This window comes from Anopheles coustani, chromosome 2 (genome assembly GCF_943734705.1).
Source record: "Anopheles coustani chromosome 2, idAnoCousDA_361_x.2, whole genome shotgun sequence".
Classification (NCBI taxonomy): Eukaryota; Metazoa; Arthropoda; class Insecta; order Diptera; family Culicidae; genus Anopheles; species Anopheles coustani.
Genome location: NC_071289.1, coordinates 52,159,567 through 52,184,284, shown reverse-complemented (window position 1 = coordinate 52,184,284; position 24,718 = coordinate 52,159,567). Strand labels below are relative to the sequence as shown.

General features: G+C 39.5%; 1 protein-coding gene across 1 annotated transcript; it reads right to left on the bottom strand.

The window, feature by feature from the left end:
• Positions 1–3,132: 3,132 nt before the first annotated feature.
• On the bottom strand, positions 3,133–23,420 carry LOC131267515 (transient receptor potential cation channel subfamily A member 1). Its single transcript, XM_058270410.1, is given in 16 exon segments — positions 3,133–3,550; positions 3,662–3,792; positions 3,885–4,163; positions 4,249–4,411; positions 4,500–4,616; positions 8,850–9,278; positions 9,360–9,557; positions 10,997–11,104; positions 11,764–11,874; positions 12,044–12,156; positions 12,159–12,357; positions 14,870–15,976; positions 18,122–18,317; positions 18,784–19,031; positions 23,058–23,222; positions 23,295–23,420. Coding segments are annotated over 16 exon segments (3,858 nt in total). The 3' UTR covers positions 3,133–3,382.
• Between the last annotated feature and the right edge of the window lie 1,298 nt (positions 23,421–24,718).

Here is a 24,718-nt window from a genome sequence, read left to right as displayed (position 1 = left end):
GTTGACTAGTTAAATCGAAAGTAACTAGAAATTGTGAGCAAGCGAAAGTGAAGTCACAGTGAACAGAATAACATCAGCTGTTGTGTTGAAATTGAAAAACAGTTTTGTAGGTGGATAATGAGAAGGACGGCGATTGGCAACAATGAAGGGGAATTACATCAATGTGTAAATCATGTAGCGAGGAGGATGAATGTATTACGTGAAAAATAAAGATCAACGCGAGTACACGGGAACCAGAGAGATTTTCATTTACTGTGGGGAAAATGATTAATTATGTGTGAGAAAACCAAGTGAACATACAGAGCCAGAACAGTAAACTAACTAAGCAGCTGCTTTTTGAATTGTTGTGATGTTAAATTTGATGTTAAAAAGCGTGCCCTGTTTTTTTATTTAAAATATGAGATTGTTGCACTAACATAAATCAAAGAGATCAGTGCGAAGATTTTATTAAGGCGAAAAATTCTCACAATAGTTTGAGCATAAAGGACACAAACTAATGAACATGGATCAAGAGAAGGACTGAAGGATATTGGACATGGATCAAGAGTCCTGCACATTTTTAAATATAGAAATTTTGATTTATATTATCGATACTATATCTTTTCCAAACATTCCACGATTATCAATTTTAAATTGACAAATATCATGCAATTAAACAGTAAAAACACTTGTCCAGTATCTTGACAGGCATAACTTGCTGGTGGAGGAACAGTCGGGCTATAGAGAAGGACATTCTTGTGAATCTGCGCTGAACCTTTTATTAGCTAAGTGGAAGGAGTTAATGGAGCGAAAACAACCGATTGTTGCAGTGTTCTTGGATTTGAAACGGGCGTTTGAAACGATATCGCGACCTTTGTTATTGGAAACAATCAAAAGGTTCGGTATCGATGGAGTTGAGTTCGAATGGTTCGCATCTTATCTCAGTGGAAGAACGCAACGAACAATTTTCATGAACTGTTGTTCAAACCCTATCGAAAACACCCTTGGGGTTCCACAAGGAAGTGTTCTTGGTCCAGTGTTGTTTATTATGTATATAAACGACATGAAAAAGGTTTTACAGTCATGTGAAATCAATCTTTTTGCGGACGATACAGTCTTGTTTGTCTCGCGGAAAGATTTAAAACAGACCAAGGAGCTTTTGAATGTCGATTTAGATGCCTTAGATGGTTGGTTAAAATACAAGAAATTGGCCTTAAACATCAAGAAGACCAAATTCATGGTATTGTCTTCGAGACAAATTACTGACCAATCAGCTATTGTCATCAATCAGGAACCAATCGACAGAGTCTCCCAGATAAAATATCTGGGAGTTATATTAGACGAAAAACTGTCTTTTGGGCCTCATATTGACAATGTCACTTCCAAAGTGGCAAAAAAGTGTGGTGTGATTAGTAGATTGGGCAACAATCTGAATTTTTTCGGAAAAGTTCAGCTCTACAAATCGTTAATAGCACCGCACTTTGATTTCTGTGCATCAATTTTATTTCTCGGCAATCAAACACAGTTACAGAGACTGCAGAGGTTGCAAAACAGAGTCATGCGAATGATTTTGTGTTGCGGCTGGTATACTCCTTCGGTTGTTATGCTCGACGTCTTACAGTGGATGTCGGTCAAGCAGCGAATAGTGTTCCAAACTGCAGTCTTTGTGTACAAAATTTTGAAAGGCCTGGTACCAACGTATTTGGGGGAAAGGATAGTGGTTGGGTCTGACGTGCATCGGTATAACACTCGTAGTGCCGGTGAGCCGAGACTTCCCAGCTATCTGTCCGGAAACGCCCGAAATTCGTTGTTTTTTAAAGGAGTACAATGGTACAACAGGATGCCGAGAGAGATTAAACAAGCGCAAAATCTAAGGGAGTTCAAACGCCTATGCGCCGTATACGTGAAACAGGTGGTCTGACGCTGTGCTTGTAATGTATTTAGTAAATGTTGTAGTTTTTGAGCCCCGTAGTATTGCATTTGTCAACACGGTCTTTGACTATGGTGATGATGAGTAAAAAAATGAACAGGGACTTTTTATTTTTATTATTTAATTTAACTTAATAGAATGAATGAGTCTACATAGTTTTGAGACACGCGCGCGTAAATGAGGACAATTGGTGGACATGGCTGTACGAAAAGAACTAGTAGTATCTACACATCTCGCTGTAGTTGGGTCCCTTTCTGTTCTTGATAGTGGCACCACATTATCAACCAATGGTAATTGGCGGTGTGAACTACAAACAGGGCAGAAATACCCTTTTACACTCCGGAAGGTGGTGCCTCGTTACCTTGGGGGACTCGGCGATTTGCCTTTCGAGGTGATTGCTCGGGACCGTTGTATGCAAGGAACAAGATCAGGTCCCTTAAGTAGTACTGGTGGGTTTCACCACACTATCAACCATTGATAGCTGGCGGTGTTAACCAAATCTGTGCGAAAATACCTGCCCTACTCCGGAAAGTGGTCCCCTTTTGCTAGTTGGGAAATCTAAGATGTACCTCCTTGTGCAATTGATGGCGACCGTTGTATGAATGGAGCAGAGTTGGATGCGAATGTTCGGCAGAGTAATGCCCCAATGCCCCCTCTCGTTTGATGATTTATATTCAATATCGCAAGATACTTTCGTCCCTCTCAAACCTATGTAGGGGTAAGCGGTGGGACTCATCATCATCATCAAAACATAAATTATCCGTCAATTTGGTTAATAGAAAGTGGTATTCATCGAAAATGATTTTTTTGGAAAGTTATTGATGATTTCGCATGAAATTCGAAATTGAAATTAAATAAATTTTGAAAAAAAAAATTGATTGGTTTGAATGTATTGCATGTTTTTGAGGCCTTCAACTTATAGCTGCTTATAGCTGCTGGAGGGTGTTAAACAAGTTAAAAATTTCAATTTAATTTTTTTTAAATTAAATTAGTAAGCACTCAATCTTTTATCGATACACCAATTTCATGGACTCGACACAAAATCAAAGACGAAATTATTTATGAAAAATGACTCATGTCTATAGCTCATGGAAACAGGAATCATGACCGGATTGGGTTTGTTTATGGCTAATGTATTCATTTATTTAATTTCTTGTACATTTATTTCTTTTAAGATACAAACATCTAGGCATGGAATGTAATTGATTCGAAAAAAGCTCTTATCGGTTACCAAACAGTTCTCTTTCTAAAAAGCTATTTTCATTAGTCACTTCCGTTTAACAGTTAGTCATTTTTTTTATCTTCTACTTCGGTGTGCACACCTTTTTAAAAGAGTTTGCTTGAAGATAATCTAAAACACCTAAAACACTTACAATCTCCATCTGAAACCGTCGTTTTCGATTTCGCGTGTACAAACTATTGGGAATCGTTGAAGTTCACATTAAAAACTGCACTAACATTGACATCCTTCCTTTATTTGCCAATGGACTTGTTGAAACTCAGCGTAGCGCCCAGTTTCTTACGGATCCGTGGGGAAGACCAACGGGACGCTCGACTAGTTAGCATACCACCTTGCCCTTTGAGGTCACTTGTTGAGACGCCCTCATCGACGTCGTCCGCCTCGGTTTTGATTTCCATTTTCTGCAACAGGAGGAAGGTGAGACCATTAATGGCAAAAGAGATACATGGAAATGCAGATCAAGATAATCTGAGTAGGCATTTTGTGTGTGTATGTGTGTCGAATAAACTAACCTGTACGATCAATCGAAGAAGTTGATGTTGGGCATCGAGTGCACCGCTGATGTCTCGCAGCTTTCGCTTCTGCTTCTCCAGCTCGACCGCTATGTAGTCTTCCGTATTTTCCAGCACGTAATCGATTCCACCTGGACGCGGGGAAGAGACCAACACTCGTTAGTTTGCTTCAAAATTTCCTCGCGAAGGACAACGGCAATGCACGGCTATTTCGATACGTTACCTTTGTAGTCATCCGTAAATGGATTGCAAAACCACTTACGCAGCACGGAGTCCAGAAAGCCGAGCTTGCACTTCTTTTCGTTCGGATACTCGATCAGCTCCATCTTGTCGACCATCTCGAGCCACATCTGGGGTAGTTTGCGTTCCAGTTCGGTGTGCAGCACCACCTGCATTGCGAGTCGCTTGAGCTGGGCGTTCCGGCGAACCGACTCGATGTCACCGACCGCGAGACCGATCAGCAGATTCATCAGCAAAATGGGCATCAGAATCATGAACAGACCTGAGCAACGTTGCATATTTAGATGAAAAATATTAAAGATCAAAGCTTCTAGCGTTCCACACACGACGAATTCGCTTTTTCTTACACAGGATGACGAACGACGGAAGTGGAAACGGTAGATCGCCGACGTGGAACGGTTGGACGTACGTGCCGACGAAGTCCATTTCGCCCAGCATCATCGAAAACGTCCGCACCAACGACATCGGGATGGACGAGAAGGATAGATGGTTTACCTGTGGCTCGTTGATCTGCAGAAAAGCCCGCATTGCGCGAACGATTATTATACATTTCCACATTTCCGCGCGCACCGGAACGCGCCAAACCGAATTCTCTTACCTTCGACAGAAGAATGTAGAAAGCCAGCCCGAACGCTATTATCAGTATGCTGAAGACGATCAGCACCTTAATAAGCGTTTGCAAAATTTCCAGAAACATCACCACGTAGATTCCGATCTGAATTGCAGCGAGAAGGGAAAGAAAACAATGTAGATGAAATTTCACAAACTGCGCAAATACCGGAAGGGCAAAAAAGAAATTCTTATTTTTTGTTGCTCCTTTATACAGTCACCACGAGGTTTGCTTTCTTTTGTCCTGATCATGGGTGCGCTTTCCAGAGATATTTTTGTTCGAAATAGTTCAGTTCGAGAACTCAAATATATTAGAAAACAATTTTTCTCATTTGTATGATAAATCAACAAGTTTTCTAACGTGCATGGCAACAAGTCAATTACTTAATGAGTTTCGAATTTATTTCACTGGTCATTCAAAATTGTCTCCTGTTTGGAATCCATATACTGTTTATTTTTGAAACTTTACTTTTATAACGTTTGCATTAAAAACAAAATAGACCAATTTTAACGACTTTTCATGAAAAAAACGGAAAGCGCTAGCAACTTTCTGTTGAAAGCAAAATAAAGAGTATCATTTTTAAATTTAAAAACAAATTACAATTTGTTTATAATATTTGTTAAACCGATTGTTTTCGAAGGCCAAGCAAAAATTTAGCTTCCCAAAAATTTATAAAAAATATTATAATAATTTTTATGTTGCATTTTCATTTATTTCAAACTTTTAACTAAAAACTGCTGTCACCCATATTTGGGTGACGCGGTACGGAACGTGTTAAATTAAATCCGCCGTGGCCAAAACATTAAACCAGCTACGTTTGATTGTGTGTTAAAACATCAAACATCAAGCCAGATGGCGGCAAGTGGTAAAACACCCTGGTACTTTATGTTGCTTTTGAAGCATGTTACAGTATATTTAAAATGCTTTGGCTGAATCGTGGCTGATAATCAGCGAGAAGGCTATGCACAAAACCGCTGTTCTTTCTGTCAAGATTTCCGGCGTATGGAGAAGTGAGCAGCAACTTTATCAGAAAACATCATAAAGAGTACGATTCAGTGGTTTGGGCATACGTGGCCACAATAAGTCATGTCCAAAGAGCATCAGAGGAATGATAAATAATTATAAAATTAAAAATGAACAGATAAATAATTACAATAAATAAACAGATAAACAGTTAAAATAATTGATATACCCGACACTGCTAACCCTCCTTATGCCTCTCAACTACAACCAATCGAAAAAAAACATTTACAACACTTAAAGGTAGGATCTATTCTAACATTTTAAAGTCCAAACGGAGTAGCATTTGGCCTTGAATGCCGCAGAACCACTGACAAACATTCCTACATGACTGGTTTTGTTGGCTATGGATACATTTTTGGCCAAGTACCGTAAGCTCGGTTTACTGGGCGTCGGAATATTTGTTGAAAGTACCTAAAAAATGTAATCTTACAATAAAATTTACTTCATTCAATTAGCTTTGTTAACTTTTTTTTATCACCGATGAAAATTAGTCTATTTTTTTAATGCAAGCGTTAATCAACCAACAGGATAGTTATAAACTTCTTCTTGGCGTAACGCGACCCTCTACAGCAGTGATGTCAAACTCGTTTCACCTCGCGGGCCGCATTTCCTTCCAAAATAGGTTCGCGGGCCGCATTTCCTCCCAAAAAAGGTTCGCGGGCCAAACCATATAATTGATTGGATTGATGAAAATATGTTCTTATCAGTGTGGTTTGATCCAAACATTCAATCGTGTTCAACACCTTCAAATTTTTTAAATATTATATTATTTTTTATAAAATTTACAACTTTCAGTAAAAGATACCTGCTTTAACACTATTGTGCATTTTGATTTTTAGTAAATTTAAGATATCAAATAAGTAAATGTGCATTATTATTACAGTTAACTTATTGCTCCACATCTATTATTTTTTTTAAATGCTCTTGTAGTTCATGACGTTTGTTTTGTATTTATTATAACACTACAAGCTGGCCCAACGAACTTCGCCTCGTCCCATATTAATAATACGCTAATATTGGACTAACAAAGTATTGAAACTCAAGGGAAGCCCCATAGATTCGGTTCATGAAGATGTCGACAACACATAACAATAACAGATCTATCTTTAAGTCGCGGCATATCCGACAAATCCAAAGAATGTTTTAAAATTCCAGTTTTTCCATTTTTTTGTTCAAAATTTCCTTTTCAAAAGCGATGTGAAATTTGTTCGGCGATGTCATTTTTATACATATCAATCAACGAAACTTTTTATGGCTTCATAAAAATAATCTTTCTATTACGTATAGACACTTTAGTCCTCTCCTTCAATGCCAAAAAACGCCATATCCCATCAGGCGACGTACTTGCAAATTTGTTTGATAGATTTCCCTGAACTTAAATACTCAAAATGCATATGTATTTAGCAAGAAAGCTCTTTCTGCCACTCAATAAAATACATTCAACGCGTATCAGAACCAAATACACGTGATCTAGACGATCGCTTGTTGATTAACCGAGATTAAATTATTCGATGATCTGTGAATTCGGACTCATGATTTGTCACAATTGTAATCGGTATGGGTAAGAAGGAAAAAAGTCATCCCAGAACTTCGTTAAGATTGGCCAAGCGGTTTCTTAGTTTAAATTATACATCGTATATTTGATATGATTGTATGGAAAATGCAATTTTCACAAATCTTTCCATTTTCCGGCTTTTCCTTAGACAATATTAAAGTTGTCTTTTTTTAAAGCTTTCATGAATAAAAACGAACAAATAATCTGATTACATCGTCAAGATTGGCTCAGCTGATTTTGAGTTTTAGCGTTAAAAACAAACAAACACTCATTTTTATAAGTTTCATTTTTTTATGGAAAAAAGCATTTATCGAGTTTTCTGGGTTTCTGGCTTTTTCTAAGAATTTTTCAAACTTGGATTGTTTTTATTGGGCCAAAAGAAACAAATCAGCGGAAGACTTTGTTGGGATAAGTCCAATCGTTTTCGTTAGAGAAGGTAATTTTTTTTTATATGGAAAAAAGCCGTTTTTACCTAATTTCCCCATTTTCCGGCTTTTCCTTGGGAATTTTCAAATTTCTTTTTTTTCCTAAACCTTCCTTGGGTAAAAAGGAACAAATCATACGAAGACGTCATCAAGGTTGGTCCAGCCGATTTTGAGTTTTAGCATCACGAACATACAAACATTCATTTTTATAGATATAGAGAAGATTTATTCGCTTGCCTCGAAAATCTATGTGAAATTTTTGCTCTTGTCAATCTCAATATATCGGCGTGATGTGGAACAAAGTTGTATATCACTTTCTTAAAGAAATTGTTTAAATTGAAGTTCATTCAGTTCTTTTGCAATTCTTAATTCACCAAAAAACATTTGGCAATTCAAACAAAAGCTAATAATCAAAGATCCAAACATTCGATGTTTTGCTTGAAAGGGGCCGCGGGCCGGATCCGATATTCTTGCGGGCCGGATGTGGCCCGCGGGCCGTATGTTTGACATCCCTGCTCTACAGTCTTGTCCCCCTCCCTTAGGGGTTTATTAGACTTCTTCTCTTTACGCACGTGGATAGTCCGTACTCTCGTAAGAGGGAGGGTCTCCGGTCACGGTTGTGATTCGAACCCACACCTTCGAGGCACTCGTGAGCCTCTTTTGAAAACAAAAAAAAAATTATAATCAGAGGTGGATCTACCTATCAGCGGACTGAGCGTCCGCTGGGGGCCCCAAGCTTAAGGAGGCCCGGACTGAAAAGCCTCATACCGAAACAACCGATATTGTTTGTCACTAACATTTCACATATTTCTTTTTATCATTTGTGTTTTTTCGTCGACAGCAGGCATTCGAATGGACAGCGAGCAAAATTGGTAAAGGAATCAAAGCGGCTACAAACCGAAGCATTATTTTGAATTCATATCCTGTTATTTCTCATGCAGATTAATTACCATTCGTAATAACAAATGTAAAGGAGTTATCAAAAATAACTTTAGAACTGTTTGGAAACTCACTGTTAGTATAGAAAATAGCCATCATATGAAAATGTTCAATCATATTACAATGCTGCAAACATGTATAAAGGATTACAAGCTCTTATAAGCTAAACTTCAATAGTGGCCCTGGAAGGGACTGGTCCACCTCTGATTAGAATGGTTAAATTATTTTGAAAACAGTAAACAGTTTTACTCTGTTCCCTAATCAACCCGCTGATGTTTTTCCGAACAGTGACAGCCGCTGCTACTGGTCAGTTGGTAAAAAATAAATAAGTTTGCTTTTACCAAGAAGTTTCGTACGAGAAAACCGAAGAGCTAAAACTAGACGAGTGAACCTCACCTGATCGAAGCGCTGCAAAAATAGTAACAGGTTAAACCAGGAAAGGAACACGGTGATCGAAGCCGCCGAGTAGTTGATACTGAAGCACATGCCACCAGAGAACATGGGCCAGATCATGATCAGCGCCGACGTGTAGAGGATCCACGAGATGAAGTTGTTTGGTTCCAGCAGGTAGTGCCATTTCTGCTGATACACCTGCACCAGCTCCCGGAGAGCGTTCACCACGATGTACAGGATAATGCCGATGCCGGACACCAGCGTCGTGGTCGTGATGTCCATTTGCTCCTCGATTGGTGGTGGTGCGATGGCTCCACTTGTGTTCTGCGCCCCGCCATATCCGTATCCCTTGGCTCTAATGAGCGCTGAGCGTAGTGCTAGTACCTGTTGCCCTCCGTAGGAACCGGCAACACCACCATCACCATGGGTTTCCTTAAGCGTAAGCGTTCGACATTAGCGGGAGGACGTAAAGTCAGGCGATTCGATGGCGACATCGGCCGGGTGTTAACTCACGTTTGCTTGTCCGTGTCCGACCGGGACGACACTTCGCATCAGCTGCGACGTGAACAGCGTGACAAAAAACAGGAACACACTGTAGAACAACAGGTTTGCCAGGTGGAAGTACTTGCCGTACGAGTTCCACTTCATCTGCAGATACTTTTGGCTGAGGGGATGGGCGAGCAGTTCCACGCGTCCGTGAGCCACCATTGCCTGGTTTGTGAAAGCGCAACGAATGGCGTCGTGGAGTTGACGTGGAATCGTTTTGAAAGGAAACATTAATTGCATTACATTGTTGGTGAGCTGTATGTTGTACTAAGTTTGAGCGTTAACAGCATAGCTGCCATTGCTCGTAGTCTAAGTCGTTTACATGCACAAGAGCGATATTGAATGTGCGTTGAGAAACGTGGAAATGCAAGGAACAAATAGCGAGCCAAGCTGAAAGCGTTATAAAGCGATACGTTGCACGTTTGGAAAAATCGTAAATAACGTCTTACGTATGAACCAACGCGTTTCATATTCTAATAGATGTTCCATTTACTACAAAGTTAGTCGCTAACTTAATGAATGAGATTAAATTCAACACGCAAACGCTTAAGCTGTCTGTTTGGTGATTTCCATTTTAAATGTTTCGAAAATTGTTGAACTTGTTTTGAAATTAAAATTGTATGAATCTCACAAATTCTTTAAAAAAATATTTTCCTTATTTTCTAATAATTTGCTAATTTCCAAAACCATATTTCTACAATAATTTTTAAGCCACTTCGTAACATACAACGCTTTGTTGTTTCGTACACATAATGAGAACGTATTTCAATCATATAATCATTATAATTCACCTTAAATCTACAATTAGGTTCAATATTTTAGAATGTTTGGGCTTATATTGTCGCACCTAGCAATCTCCAGAATATAATTGAAATCTTTGGCAATGTTCAAAATGTCCGTGTTTTGTTTTGTGGCTCAAAAATGTTTGTATTTTTTTTAAATTATCTACCTTGAATGAGTTATGAAAAAGAATATTATAATCCCTTGTTTAAGTTATGTCCTAAACGCAAAAATAACACAAGAAGAAAGGGAAACCCTCGAAAAGCCAACGTAAATACTCAAGTATACCTCTTCTAATATGTTAACTGTTTAAAATATTTAAGCTTGTACTTGCTGTATTAGGGTTTCGGAATTGAGCAGTAAAAGCCGTTGCTAGTGTTGAGAACTACTCAAGAATTTGGCAGAAGGCATTGGCAAAATGATTTCTAGGCAACGTATTAGAAAATAAGCTTATCGTTAATTTGATTCATGGTTGCAAAATCATCTAACTTTTTTGTATCAAAATTTCATTCCTTTTTCTCTCTTAAAACCATACTTTTTCACAACAAAAACATTTTAAACGCTTCTATTTTTAGTATTTACCTGAGACTCGTTATTTAAGTATGAAAAACCATACCATTTGTAAAATATTCACACGTCCTTTTATGTTGTTACAAACATTGCAATACCTGATAATTAATGCAAACATTTTCAGTGCAGAACCACAACACTAAAGCAAGGTATAGCACAAGAAGCAACAATTTAAAGCTGTTAGCCGTACGGAGTTCACCAGCAGCTTACAGTGACCGTGGCTCAAGGCATAAGCTTTTAGGCAAGTAACTCACATTCACTACATGCAAGGGATGCGGGCGCCACTTGGGATCGTTCAAGGTTTTTCGCATTTCGGCAATCGCTTCTTGTGATTTCTGGTAGGCGCTAAATGAATATTTTATCTGCAGTGAGTCAAGCAAATGTAAGGGTATTAGTTCAAACGTTGGTGCAGCCGAGCGTACGTGGTTCATTTATGTTTATTTTTATTTTTGTCGTGAAATTGTTGTTGATTGATGGCTTGCATTTCTTGTCCTCGGTGAAAGTAGTTCTGTGAAGCATGCTTAGCAATGGAAAAAGGGATACACTTTCCACGTGAAATGTTTGGGTCCATACAAACGTAGCAGAGTGTACTCCATCTTCACCGTCTTCAAAACCATTGAATAAAAAAAGTGGATGTGAAGACATCCTTGCCATAGAAGGTTTTGCTGCGTTCTTTTGTTTTGAATATCGCGAAATTTCTTAACACACCAAAACACGTAGAATGGTTATCTGGAATAAAATCTGGACCAACAATCTTGACTCATACGGTCCGAATCGAGGGTAGACTGCGGTGAATGTATGGGAATATGAAGAATAAATACAACCAAAATTGAGCAACAAGTAGAGTGAGTTGACGTTGACAAACATGCAGTGTCAGAAGCTGTCCAAGCTAGAACAAGTTGTAGGCTAAATCAAGGAACGTTGCAGAAAAACGCATGCACATTCTGCAGTACTCATGCGGAAGGCATTCAACCCCTAAGGATCGCTGCGGAGCGAGGAGCTTGAACAGCTCGTGGCTTACGTTGAGTGCCGGAAGTGGAATCGGTTTGGAAATCTGAACTGCTTCCCCTGTTCGGGCGTCCATCTGGGCGTACAGTGCCGGACACTGGAGGCAGCTGAACGAGTACCGGATCTGTGCGGGGGAGGATGGTCGTGGTGGTCGATTATTACAATATTTAAACTCAAATGATAGCCACGTGTTCTGACCATGTGCCAAGGAGTCCTGCCTTCAGTGAGGTTCGCTGAAAGGAAATCAATTAACTCAACGATGGCCGCCGCCCTCTGGCGGTGGCGACACTTACGTAGAAGCTTTTCGAGTCCTTTTTACAGTTCGCCTTGGTGATGCAATTATCCTGTACGGCTTCGAAGACACGCGGCATCGACGCGATGAGGGCGAGCGTAACGCACGGATGTTGTCCGACTTCAGGGCCATCACCTCGGCCGAACGCTCCTCGTGAGTCGCCATGGCCAGCGCCGCCTCGGGATACTTGTAGTAGATCGCGTAGTCTATCGCGCTCATGTCCATGTAGTTATGCAGCAGTTTGCAGCCCAGGCTGAGCAGCAGCACCACCGCGTTTGGTTTGTTTTCCATCGTGGCCAAATGAAGCGCGGTGTTCTACATGGTGGCCGGTATATTGAAAATTGCCATTGAGAGGATTGGTCTACTTTTTAGTATATTTGTTGACTATCTTTTTTTGAGATGTTAAATTCGAAAAATGCGTAGCGGTAAAAACCGACCGCTTTTTGGTTTCTAGTGTTAAGTTACTAAAGGGTGTCCCAGAAAGTATAAGCACGATTTCTAAATTACGTTTCTGGAAAACGGATGACGCCAAACAGTTGATTCTTCGGGTGTTTGACTGTTTACATTCAAACCTACTAGATAGTGTATCGAAACTATTTTTTCAACCGTTTCTGTTAAAATGCGAGGCATTTCCGTCAAAAAGCGCAAAAGCGTTCTGCACAAATGGTGTTCGACTCCTAGCATTTCGCTAAGGAAATTGGCGAAATCGGTAGGTGTGAGTATCGGAGCCGTACGAACCGCCATCCAAAAGTTGCGGGAGGAGTCCAGCTTCGAGGATACGTCGAAAAGTGGTCAAAAATCTGGTCCTATCGACCAACAGTTGAACCGGGAAAGAGCAAAAGCATTCAAGCAAAAATAGGAAAGTTCCATTCACGATGTGGCTCAACAAATGGGTACATCAAAAAGTAACGTCCAATGTGCCAAGACAAGATTGAATTTAAAATCGTACAAAATCCAAAAGAAATCGAAACGGAGTGCAAATTAGGCTGCATACGTTAAATTTCGGGGCCGGAAGCTGTACGACAAGCTGCTGTGCGGCAAATCCTCATTCATCAGCTCGACGAAGAGTCGGCCAAGACCAGACCAATTGAGATATTTTGAGCGCTAACGAAGGCACACGTGAGAAAACATGTTAAAGCTACGGAAAACATCGACAGTTTTCAAAAAAACTGTAAAACCGTTCAAAAGTGTCGAAAACCGTTCACGACAAGTATGTGCTGAGCCATATCGAAGGCGACAGATCAAAAGTGCGGTCATTAGAATACGATTAAATTGTTAAAATTTTTATCTTTCGCAAATAGTCCAGAACAGAACCCAAACACAATTTATGAAACAAAAATTCAGTTTCTGGAACAGGTTTTATTTTTTACCTAATTTTGAAATCGTGCTTATACTTTCTGGGACACCCTTTATCAGGATTTTGATGTCTTAACACTAGAATACATTGCTTTGGAATCTTGGTACTAGAATACTATGGTAATTTTTACCCCTATTTTTAAAACGCTATAACTTCACTATTTTTGAAGATTTTTAAAATCCGTAAACTGTTACTTTTTGTATATTTGTTAACTAACTATTGGCTTTTTTTTATTTTCTGATGTACCACTTCATCATTCTGCTAGCTCATATATAGCCTCAGTATATAGCAAAAAAGATCGATGTAAATCGAATTTTAATCTTTTTCAACTTTAAATTTATCAAAATGTATCATGCAAGTTCAGTGTGCGCTATAATGCTTATATCTTAGGCCACCTTTAAAAACTAATTTCATATTTTTAAGATAACAAATGACGCCACAATTTGACCATAAAGATGTGGCTTTTAAAAAAATCCATTTGTTTTTTCCTTACTGCGCTTTGTTCCGTTATTCCGTACGCGAGCATTTCGAAGCGTAATGCGCGATACGTAACTTTGAGAGTTGGCGTTAAATGTTTTCGATCTTCCAGGCCAATTTACAGCGATTTGTAATTGCAAAGATTTGATTTTAGTTTTGAAATGTTCCTCAACATACTAACTTTCTAGCGCACATTTTTTTTTATTTACATAATAAATTTTGAACAAACAAAAGCTGAAAAACCACAACTTCGACCCTTTTTGCTATACACCGAGCTAGCGGAATGATGAAGAAATGTATGGAAAAACCAAAAACGTCAAAGGATAGTTAATAAACATACTAAAAAGTAACAGTTTACGGATTTGAAAATTCTTCGAAAATAGTGAATTTATACCGTTTTAAAAATAGGGGTCAATATGACCCCTAAAAGCATTCTAGTCAAGCTGGTTCTGGGAACTGGACGAACAGAAAAATCTGAAATTTTTGTTTTGGATGCAGCTTGGGATTTAAAAAAAATCCATTCCTTATTTTCTTTTACAAAAATATTCAGCCGTTCCCCTATTTCTATTTTAGTGTTAAAAAAGAAAATAAGCACATAGCAAAATTAACTATGGATTCGCTGAACAGTTTCGCTTTTTCTAAAATTATCTGTTTCAAAAAATAAAAATATATAAATACACTGAAAGGTTCAAGATGTGATAATTGACATCAGTTTGCTTTACACACGCAAACGTATCATTGTGAAGGAAGCGAAAAATCATGTTGACGGTGCGTATCAAAACTAACCAAGATTTTCATTGGAATAAAATTACACGGAATCGAATTTTTCGTATACTCTATGGAATGTGGCGTAAAGAAAGCGACACGTCCACTTTGCCATAAGTATGTGTTAAAATAAACGGTCTGCTGTCGTATCGAATCGCTGAACTGATCCCTTGGACGAAGCACGCCAAGCAGCATGTTGGTCACGTTTCGATAAATCACGGTACTCACCCCATCCTTGTCAACCTGATCCAGCAGATGCGAATGGACGGAGTGCAGTAACTCGATCGTCTGCGTGTAGCCGGACATCGCGGCCAAGTGCAGCGGGTTGCGCCCGTTGTGGTCCCGGTGCAGCAGGGCGCCCCGGTTGAGCAGCAGCTGCACCACGCGGGTGTGACCCTGCTGGGAGGCGATGTGCAGCGGCGTCAGGCCCTCGCCATCGCTCTCGTTGATGATGAAGGTGCCTTTCTCCGAGTCGAGCAGCTGGCGGACGGTGTTGAAGCGGCCGTAGCGCGCTGCAAAGTGTAGCGGGCTTTCGTTGTTGTTGTTCTTGAGGTTGATGCAGGCGCCGAGCCGGATCAGGTTCTCCAGCGACCGGATGTGGCCCTCGCGGCTGGCGTAGTGCAGCGGCGAGCAGCCGGCGTCATCCTTTTCGTTCAGCAGCTGCAGCAGGTAGATCTCGGACTGCGTGCGGCATACCTCCTTGGCGAACTCGTCCAGGCAGCCTCCATTCATGATGACCAGGTGCAGCACGTTGCGTGAGTTGGCGTCCTTCAGGCTGATGTTGGCGCCCAGCCGGATCAGCGTCATCACCGTGCGCCAGCCGCCGCGGGACGACGACAGCAACAGCGGCGAGCGCTTCTCCTTGTCCATGGCGTTGATGTCGGCGCCCTCCTTCACCAGGTAGTCGACGATCTCCGGATGGTCGAACATGGCGGCGCAGTGCAGGGGCGTCATCTTCTGGATGTCGGTGCAGTTCAGGCTGATGCGCTTCTCGAGCGGCTGCATGCGGAACATCAGCTTCACTATCTCGATAGCGCCCTGCGCTGCCGCCAGATGCACCGGCGTCGAGAGGTCGTGCTGCTGAGTGGAGATCTTGGCGCCCGACTTGAGGCACAGCTCCACCGCCTTGATGTCGCCGCCGTGCACGGCCGAGTGCAGCGGTACGTTGCCCTCCGAGTCGTAGAACGAGATCATCTCCTCTCGCGTGCAACCCTTCGACTCGCCCCACTGGAAGAACACCTCCATCGTCTTCGAGCTGGCATTCTTCGCGGCCTCGTGGATCGGGTAGTACCCATTGTTACACGGCTTCCGTGGGCAGGCACCAAACTCTGAAATCTACGCAGGGGGTGAGAAATAAAAATCCCCAAAATCCCCTTTCAAAGAACTAATTTCGTAAGTATTTATTACTATAAACTAGGCAATACTAGCTCAGGAATTGATAAAGCAATATGTTTAACGAAACAGGCGCGGGATAGGCAAATGGTGTTGCGTTCTATTCTGGACATAGACGAACGATTTTTAAATGCTTGTTGACGAGGTCAGATCAAACCGAACATCAAATGATTAACTTTACTCTTTTAGTCAGTCTACAGTATCTATCCGCGATTTTCCGATTGTTTTACTAACCCGGATAGTAGAATTTGAATAACTTATATTCTGCTGGTGTTGGTTATCGACACCATCTTTAGCTAAGTTTTTCTTAATATTTTTGAGCTATTCAACCTCGTATACAAAATACATTCGAATTACTGCTTGGTTATAATCAAGAGGGCACCCATAATTTCTTTTCTGGCAATTTTCTGTTAAAAGCAAAATAAAGAGTTTTTACTCATTGCTTTTAAATACAGAACAAGTCTGACAACTTTATTATTTAAATTGAATCCGCCGAGGCCAAAACATTGAACTAACTACGTTTGATTATATGTTAAAACATCCAGCTTTATCGCGGAACGAACTTGTTTGATGGTTGTGAGACATTTCCTGTCCACCAAACTCAGCTGATTTTGATTTTTGACTATTTGATCACTTGTGGGTAAAGGTTAAAACACATTAGGAAGCCTTGGTTCGGCTACGGATCGTGTTGTGGGACCCCAAATTACAACAGAGGCCGTCACGGCAGGCGGAAGGAAAACTTGGTTAACCATTCCGTTCTTTAGGCCAAAAACATCCCAACGTGAATTGTTTCTGTCAGCTAAGGCTAAAGTTTCGGTCAAGAAACGTAAGGCCTCATTATTGACCGTCGGAATATTTTATTAAAGTACTTAAGTAATGCAACTTTATGAAATGAAATTTACTTTATTAAATTAGCTTGCTTAACTTTTTTCCTATCACCGACGAAAATGTATCTATTTTTTTAACGCTAACGTTAGAAAGAGAGCACCCATAAACTTTTTTGAAGAATTTTAAAATCTGGGTATTTTCTGGGTTCTTCAGGGTTTTTTATTTCAAACTGTTAAAAGGTGCAGTAAGACATACTGGTTTGATGACCAGAAAAGATCCATCCTAATGCGTTTAGTTAACTCTGATCGAGTGGTAAAGACCGTTGAACCACGAACTTGACGATAATGAAAAAGTTATGCTAATGATGTTGATGTCTCCAAAAATGCTCCGCATAATATACTTGAAATAAAATATGGAAAACGAAGCTATAATAAACGTTGGGGTTGAAGAAGATTTCCAAATCTCATATTGAGGAAAGCCTAAAGGAACACTTCGACTTTTGCAGCACACTGACAGAGCGTGAGCAGTTTCTCATTAAATCTATTTGTCGTGTACAAGTCTTTTAATACAGCTTATTTGGTTTATAATATGCCGAAATTGATGTTTATAGAATAACATTTCAGTTAAAAAATGACCAACAGGATGGCATCAACAGAGACTAAATGAAATGAAATAATTGATGTTTTAATTTATAATACACGATGTACATAAACGAGGTTGTACTGCCGGTTCCCGAAGTCATCGACTTCAGCAAATCACATCGACTCTAAATCAAGTGTTTTACTTTACTGTTTTATTCAGCCTGCAGTGCATTCTAAACGACGTTTTACGAAATTTGAGACAATCAAATTTTGAAGTTTTGGGTATTCATTTGCAATTTAATCTTTAGATAATCATTAAAAATTATGCAAAAGCCTAAATACCAACCTGAATTACCTGAAATGGTATTCATACAATGCTGTGATGTTTTGTAACTATCAATTTGAACGATATGCATCATACTATTCGTTAAAGCTAAAGTTTGCACATACTTTTTAACTGTTTTTGGCCAAATGTTTATTTTGTGTTAGCTCTGTTTGAACAGCAGATGCAACATTTTGTCGATCTCTGGACTGGATTTTATTGTTTTAAAAAAAATTATAATCTTGATGTTTGAAGTAGTGTAGTAAGAAACTTTCAAAAATGCTATTTGGGAGGAACGATAAATAGTTCTCCAATTGTAAAAGTGTAATGAATAAACATATAAGTTTCGACACTCACCAATATTCGGGCACACTCTTCGTTGTCGTAAATCGCAGCCAAGTGTAGTGCGGTCCGACCGTGTTCGCCGCCCTGTTGTATGTCGATGACCTCCCGATACTTGCCCATAACTTGGAGCGCGTTCACTTTGTTCAGTTCCGTGGCCAAATGCACCGGAGCCAGCTTTTTATCGTTGAGAATATTGGTCGCCACCGGACTGAGGTGTGGAGAAGAAAAAATATGGTTGTAATAGTCCGAAAAGAAAATCATCAAACCAAACAATTTCTTGCTTTTCGACAACTCCGTACATGATAACAGTTTGAATGTTCTTAAATTAAGTAAGAGATTCGTCCAATGCAAGCAGTGAAGTGGCCATTCATTACTTTCATATTACAGAATATAATCAGTCAGCATGAACTGAGAAAATTCACTCTAAGGTTTCTCTTTCTTCAAACATGACTACCGAAGCTCGGGGCTTCCTTGGTCAAAGAGTAATTGGAGGGAATAGAAACTTGGAAAGCTTAATTTTCTAACTCATCGTCTGAACATTGCACAAAGTCTGATTTTTCTAGGAAGCGTACTCGACAACTCTCTATCGATGCGAGATTCACGGAAATATCAGCCAAAAGCTGGAAGGGAGCGGCACCACGGGAGGATGAGCGATGATGCTGTTAAGTACTTACATTTTTAGCAAAAATTCCAGCGCGTCGAACGAATCATTCTCGACGGCCGTGTGCAGCGGTGTGTTGCCAATCATGTCCTGTGCGTTCAGATTTCCACCCTGGCTGTGGATGAAGGTGAGGATGTTGACCCGGTTGCGGGCGGCGGCCTGGTGGGCTGCCGTGCGACCCTTGCTGTCTTTCACCGTCAGTCGATTGTTGTCCCCTTCGTATAGCCGTATGAACTCCTCCAAGTTGCCGGCCTCCGCAGCCTGTCGGAATACGTTGAGAGCGGAACGTTGAGTATGTTCTTTCCATTTTGCGCTGTTTTCCCGGAAGAGCAGCCACTCGCAATGGGTTATAATAATCCTTCGATGGGATGAACTTAATTTTTTAAAAATTATACCGACCGCGAGGAACGCTAATCTAATGTGGATGGTCTTTTTCACTACGTCGATCCAACAAAGTCTCACGCGAGGAATTTCTCCATATGAAGTCCGGTCGGTAATGCTTTTCGACAAGCTCATGTTGCGGCTCAACCGACGGTGCTATAACAAACCGATCCAATCAGAAGCTCTCATTCAACTGGTGTTGTGTGCACCACGCGAAACCCGAAAGGATTGCACACTGTTGAAAAATTTACTCATCAAAGGTTCGCTTGCTAATGCTTTTAACATTGAACTACATGCCAGTCAAAGGACGGACCCGTTAATGTCAAGCCTTTTAGTTTATCACATGCTTACATGCAACAGATGGTACCGTGATGGATGTAACTAGATACTAAACTGCTTGGCTGCACCCTTTGGATGACGATTTTAGTGATTGTGTCAGTTCAATGTCATGGTTGTGGTGCGATAGAGTGCCTACTTCTAGCTTCCTGAACGTTGCGATGCCCAGAGGACCAGACCTGACGGAATGGTCGGTTGATTTGCTTTCGCTTACCACTAACTTTACCGACTGGCATGTCAACACAAATATGACAGTCATATGGTGTATTGTATTGATTGAGTGATAAATGTGCCGAAGCCAATTAAGCAGATAAGCAGAGGGTATCTCTCGGGCTTAGACTAGAACACGTTTACGTTCGTTCAGTTTGTATGGTTATTTCTTCATCGAAATTCTTTTAAACCTAATTTGAAATGATAAGCCCTCACGAGGTTCTCTGGGAAAACCTGAAACGCAAAATGCTTGCTTTTTACTTATATTTACGTAGAAAAAATTGTTTACGTTTCGGGTGGATTCCCTTTCAACTTTGATGAGCAATTACGCGGCACCAGGCGTCTCCATTTGAAATGAGCCTGCCGAATAGAAACCACCAGCTAAATCGTGCTGATTTAACGGTAATTAAGAGTACGTCAGTGCGATGAGGCTTAATCACGCGTTTCTTCGCGTACCAGCCACGTGCTATTATGGATGTTAGATTTATCAAAAAACACCGGAAACCATAATAACCTGTAGGACTTCGTCAATGTTGAGGCGGGCCGATCCCTGAAAGCGCAGTACTCGACTCCAGTTTACGGGAATTTTCAGAGGCGTCGCGATCGTGAAGCCGCTCCGTTTTCCACAGTTTCGCCACATGTGTCGTAGGGATTTTCGTGCGTACATAGCAACGGGTAACATCCGAGTAGGTGCACTTTTCTAAGGACTACTATTGTCCTTCGTGCGTTTAGGCTCACTTTCACTGTTGCTGTCTCTTGACACTGAATTGGTTTTATTAATGAAAAAACTGCACTTAACTGAAATATATTATATTTCGTTCTTTTATGACCATAATGAACGTTATCAACAAAATTGAGAAAAATTCTTAGTCTAAATCACATGTACTAAAACATTTGGTACTTTCACTTACGTTTAAAATACGTGTTAAAAGCAAAATAGATAAAAGCAAAACACTAAACAACAGAAGTTTTTATTAAATTTTGCATCGGTAAAATATCTATCTTGTGTAAGGCTAGAAATTATTTCAGAGTAATATAAATCGAAGTTGAGTTGATTATGAGGATGAGTTCATTATGAGGAAAACATCATATTTTACAATTCATCACAATCGTGTTTTCGCAGCATATTTTTATCAAATGCACACAATAAATATAACTGAATACCCAATACTACAACTGTTTAATTTAAGTATAAATTAGTTTCAACTAACGAAAATGTGCTTTTGTTACTCAGCAATTATTCAGCAATTTATATGAAAAATTAAGATTACATTCCATTCAGAAGATAAATTTATAGTAGCAACGGATCTTTGATAAAAATAAAGTCTGCCAACAGCTTTAAAGCTAGAATCAAAATTACGTTACACGAAATAACATTGATTGAACAATGATTTAAATTTCAATTCATGTGTGTCCACTTAGGGAATTTTTTTTTATGCGAAAATATTGCTAACCATTCGTCGCTGTTAGTTATTAAATGCACGCCCGTTTTGATACTCTAAAACAATTCAATTACATCTCTTATTCATCGCAAAGCAGTTTGCATTGTTTCAATTAAAAGTTTAGCTTGAAAATTAAATGTGTTATCCGGAAAAGTTCATTCGTCAAAAGTTTATTGAACGGAAAAGCTACATGGCAACGGAAGGGGAAAAATATGGTGTACATCTTGACAAACTACATCTTGCGCGATCCATTTATTAACCTCCTACTGGCAGCCAACCATGCCCATCAACTTCAATTAACGGGCTGACAATTGATAAGCATCAGCTTTAGGTTGGAACTTCAGTTTTGAGAAATCAAGCGAATCATGTCAAATTGAAGCTTAAATAAAATCATTAGTTGGAAAGTTTGAACAATATTTTAAATCATAATCAGATTTCAAAAGATAGTAAAGACTGAAACATGCAAAAATAATTTATCATCCGCAAAGAGCGAAAGTGTGTAGACTTAATAATGTGTATGGTGTGATGCAGTCAGTTGATGTGGTTAAGAACTAATTCATTGTTGATATGTTTGAGAGATTTTAAACAAAAACAACAAAACAAAATAGAAGGTAATATAGGTGTAACATCATAAAAAACTGGAACTTTCGTGTTGATTAATCCATGTGTAGACGAGGAGAGAAAACCATAAAAGGCACGACCTAAACTGTTGTTGGAGATTAAGACTATCTACAACATTGCACGTCACACGTCCCTAGCCCCGGGATTTACGAAGACACTTTGAAAAACTGAGCTGCGTTTGATGATAGTTCTTTAAGAATGTCGATAAAACTATCGTTTCGTCAGTACACACATAAAAAAATTGAACGAAATAATTCTTTCACTTCATTTTCAATATTGATATTTTCACTTCACATCGATCATATTTTTAACTGAAAAGGTGTATACATGATCGTTTTACTTATTTTTACACGGCTTACACATCCTAAAGTGAGACACAAATGAACAGTTTGATTTGTTGTACTCTTTTTCGACCACGGCGTTTTTGACGGTTTCTTATCAAGTGAACTGGATAAGATCGCGACCAACCGTAGACTGAAGACAAATAACGTGTCGTAAGGCATTTTATAGTACATCAGGACCGCAAGTTGGCGAAGGATGCTGAGAGAATAAGACTCCTGTCCATCGTTTCGGCCGTCTAGAGAGAAACATGACGTGAGTCGTGACCATGCAGACTGAGTCAAAAGTGAGGGTTCAAGAAGCTCTCTCCCATCGTGGTCCTACGAGGAGTTTTCCTTGGAAATCAGAGAGCTTCGTCCCGATTTAGGATAGAATTTCTAACGGATAGCACTAGATTGCATCTGGCTGGAAGCAACGATACGGAAACATTAAGTTGGCATCAAAATAGGTAGCGACATTGCCATTGAAGGAACGATGCTTCGAATAAGCAAAAAAGAACGTGTGCTTGAACCAAAGGTAACATGGAACGTAGTTTTATCCGTTTAATTTCTCCTCAGGGAAAACGCTCGAGCGCCTGAGGACCTTTTTGTAAACCACTTTAAAGCAGAAACTAGGATAAGTTGAAAACATTGGCTCACGCGATCGTATGTATAATAGAAGGGTTGAGTGCATGTAGTTGAAAACAAACTAAATAACATGTTTACCTTAAATTGCGTGTTATAAAGAATATTGTTTACACTCTTTAATCGACATGGACAAAGGAAAAAAATATATAATAAAATTGATAAAAAAAACAATGACATATGTTTACTTCTTGTGAAAGTATCATTTTTCCAAAAGGTTGATTCAATGTAACTCGCAAATTCTAAGTTATAAAAAATAAATTCAATAAATAGCAACAGGGTTAGTTGCATGGATTTATTCTACAATAAACCAAACTCTGTATATTTCTACTCACCCGCAGTATACGATATGGGCTATCGCTTAGCAGACAAACTTCCGCTTCCGCTGGTTGTGTAAGGATCGCTTGCAGTTCATTGTTGTCGTGTGCATGAATTTGGTTCCCTTTGGCACTTTGTAGCCCGTGTGTTGATGGAAGCTTCAGCCTCGACAGCAGCCAGCTCTGTAAAATTTAGCGGATGAACATGATCCATATGGAACGGACTACAGCCAGCCGGATAAGGGAATTAAATACTTTGAACGCTTGAGACTGCTGCAGGTCATCTTCGCCTTGGTTGCACGCATCTAACGCTGCCAGGTTCTGTTCTGTGTCCGATCGAACCGATCTTGGACTGTGGATTAGGTAGAGCGGGGCAGGCATGTTGGTTGGGAAAGGCATATGCCTCTGGACATTATTTGTGGGAAAAATACTATGAAGAAATCGAAAGTTTTTGATTGAGAGGATAATTCTGAAGTCAATAAGCTAAGTAGAATGTGCTGCAATTTAAATTCAAGCTGAAAACTCATGCTTGTATGTAATCAGAATTATTCAGCAGTTTTATATTAAAGATCACATAAAGGTCATACTAAGTGGGTTTAATGCATGTGACATTTATTCAATTATTACAACAAATTTGTGAAATTAAATTACAACTGAATTTACAATATAAGACATCCTCATCAATTTTCATAGATTTAATCATAGCGAGTTAAGTTTGGAGTCAAAATAGTGTTTTAAGTGTCTATTAAAATGAAAAGCTACCACAGGTTTTCACTGAACTGTTTTAAATGACTGCTATTATTTTATCTTTTCCTGCATTCATTACGTTTTCACCTTCGATTTCAAAGCTTTTCTGCACTTTGTGTGTGTTGTTATCTAAGGAAATTGTAAAGTGGTGATATGGCCAAACGAATTTTGCATGCAGAATACTGTCCTGTGAGAGTTTCCGGCGCTCGGTGCGGCTCGTTTTCCCAAGTTTAGACCCATACTGCACTGTAGTATTTGTTTAAATTTATATTGAAGTTAGTTGCAACGAAGTAGAAAAGGTAAAAGTAAATTTTAGTGGTGCAGGAGAAACAAACAATTTACTCAACAGTTGTATTCTTAAAAGATTCAGGTTTAAAATGAGGAATAAAAAAAATGAACTTTGATTTTTACACCAGTAGGGGTGAAGCAGATAAAGTGTTTTTGATTTTTGATTCTTGGGGTTTTGCACTTTTGAAAGGACAAACATCGCTCCATCTAGACTTGCGATGTCCTTTTTGTTTTTTTAATCAGCACTTTACAATCTGATGGAAACGTTATTCACATTTAAAGCGATATATTAGAAATAAAAGCATATTACATTTCTCATATTCATTGACTTCTTTGTTACTGCTTGTTATAGTTTTGCATAGAAGATTCCATTTGTTTTTCGTAAAATTAGACGTTCGACTTTGGCACACTTTTCTTACTACTCTGCTTGTAATGGATTCGTTTTTTAACTTTATGCTCCGTTTTATAACATAACTAAACATGCATATAACGGTTTCATTTGTAACGGCACACTTATGTGGTAGATGAGCCAAATTATACACATTTGATCACGAACGCTGAACAATATCGTATACTCACTCCACCAAACGGTATTTTTTTTTAACTTTTCTTCTTTCAGAAAACCAAAACTCAATTAGCACTAG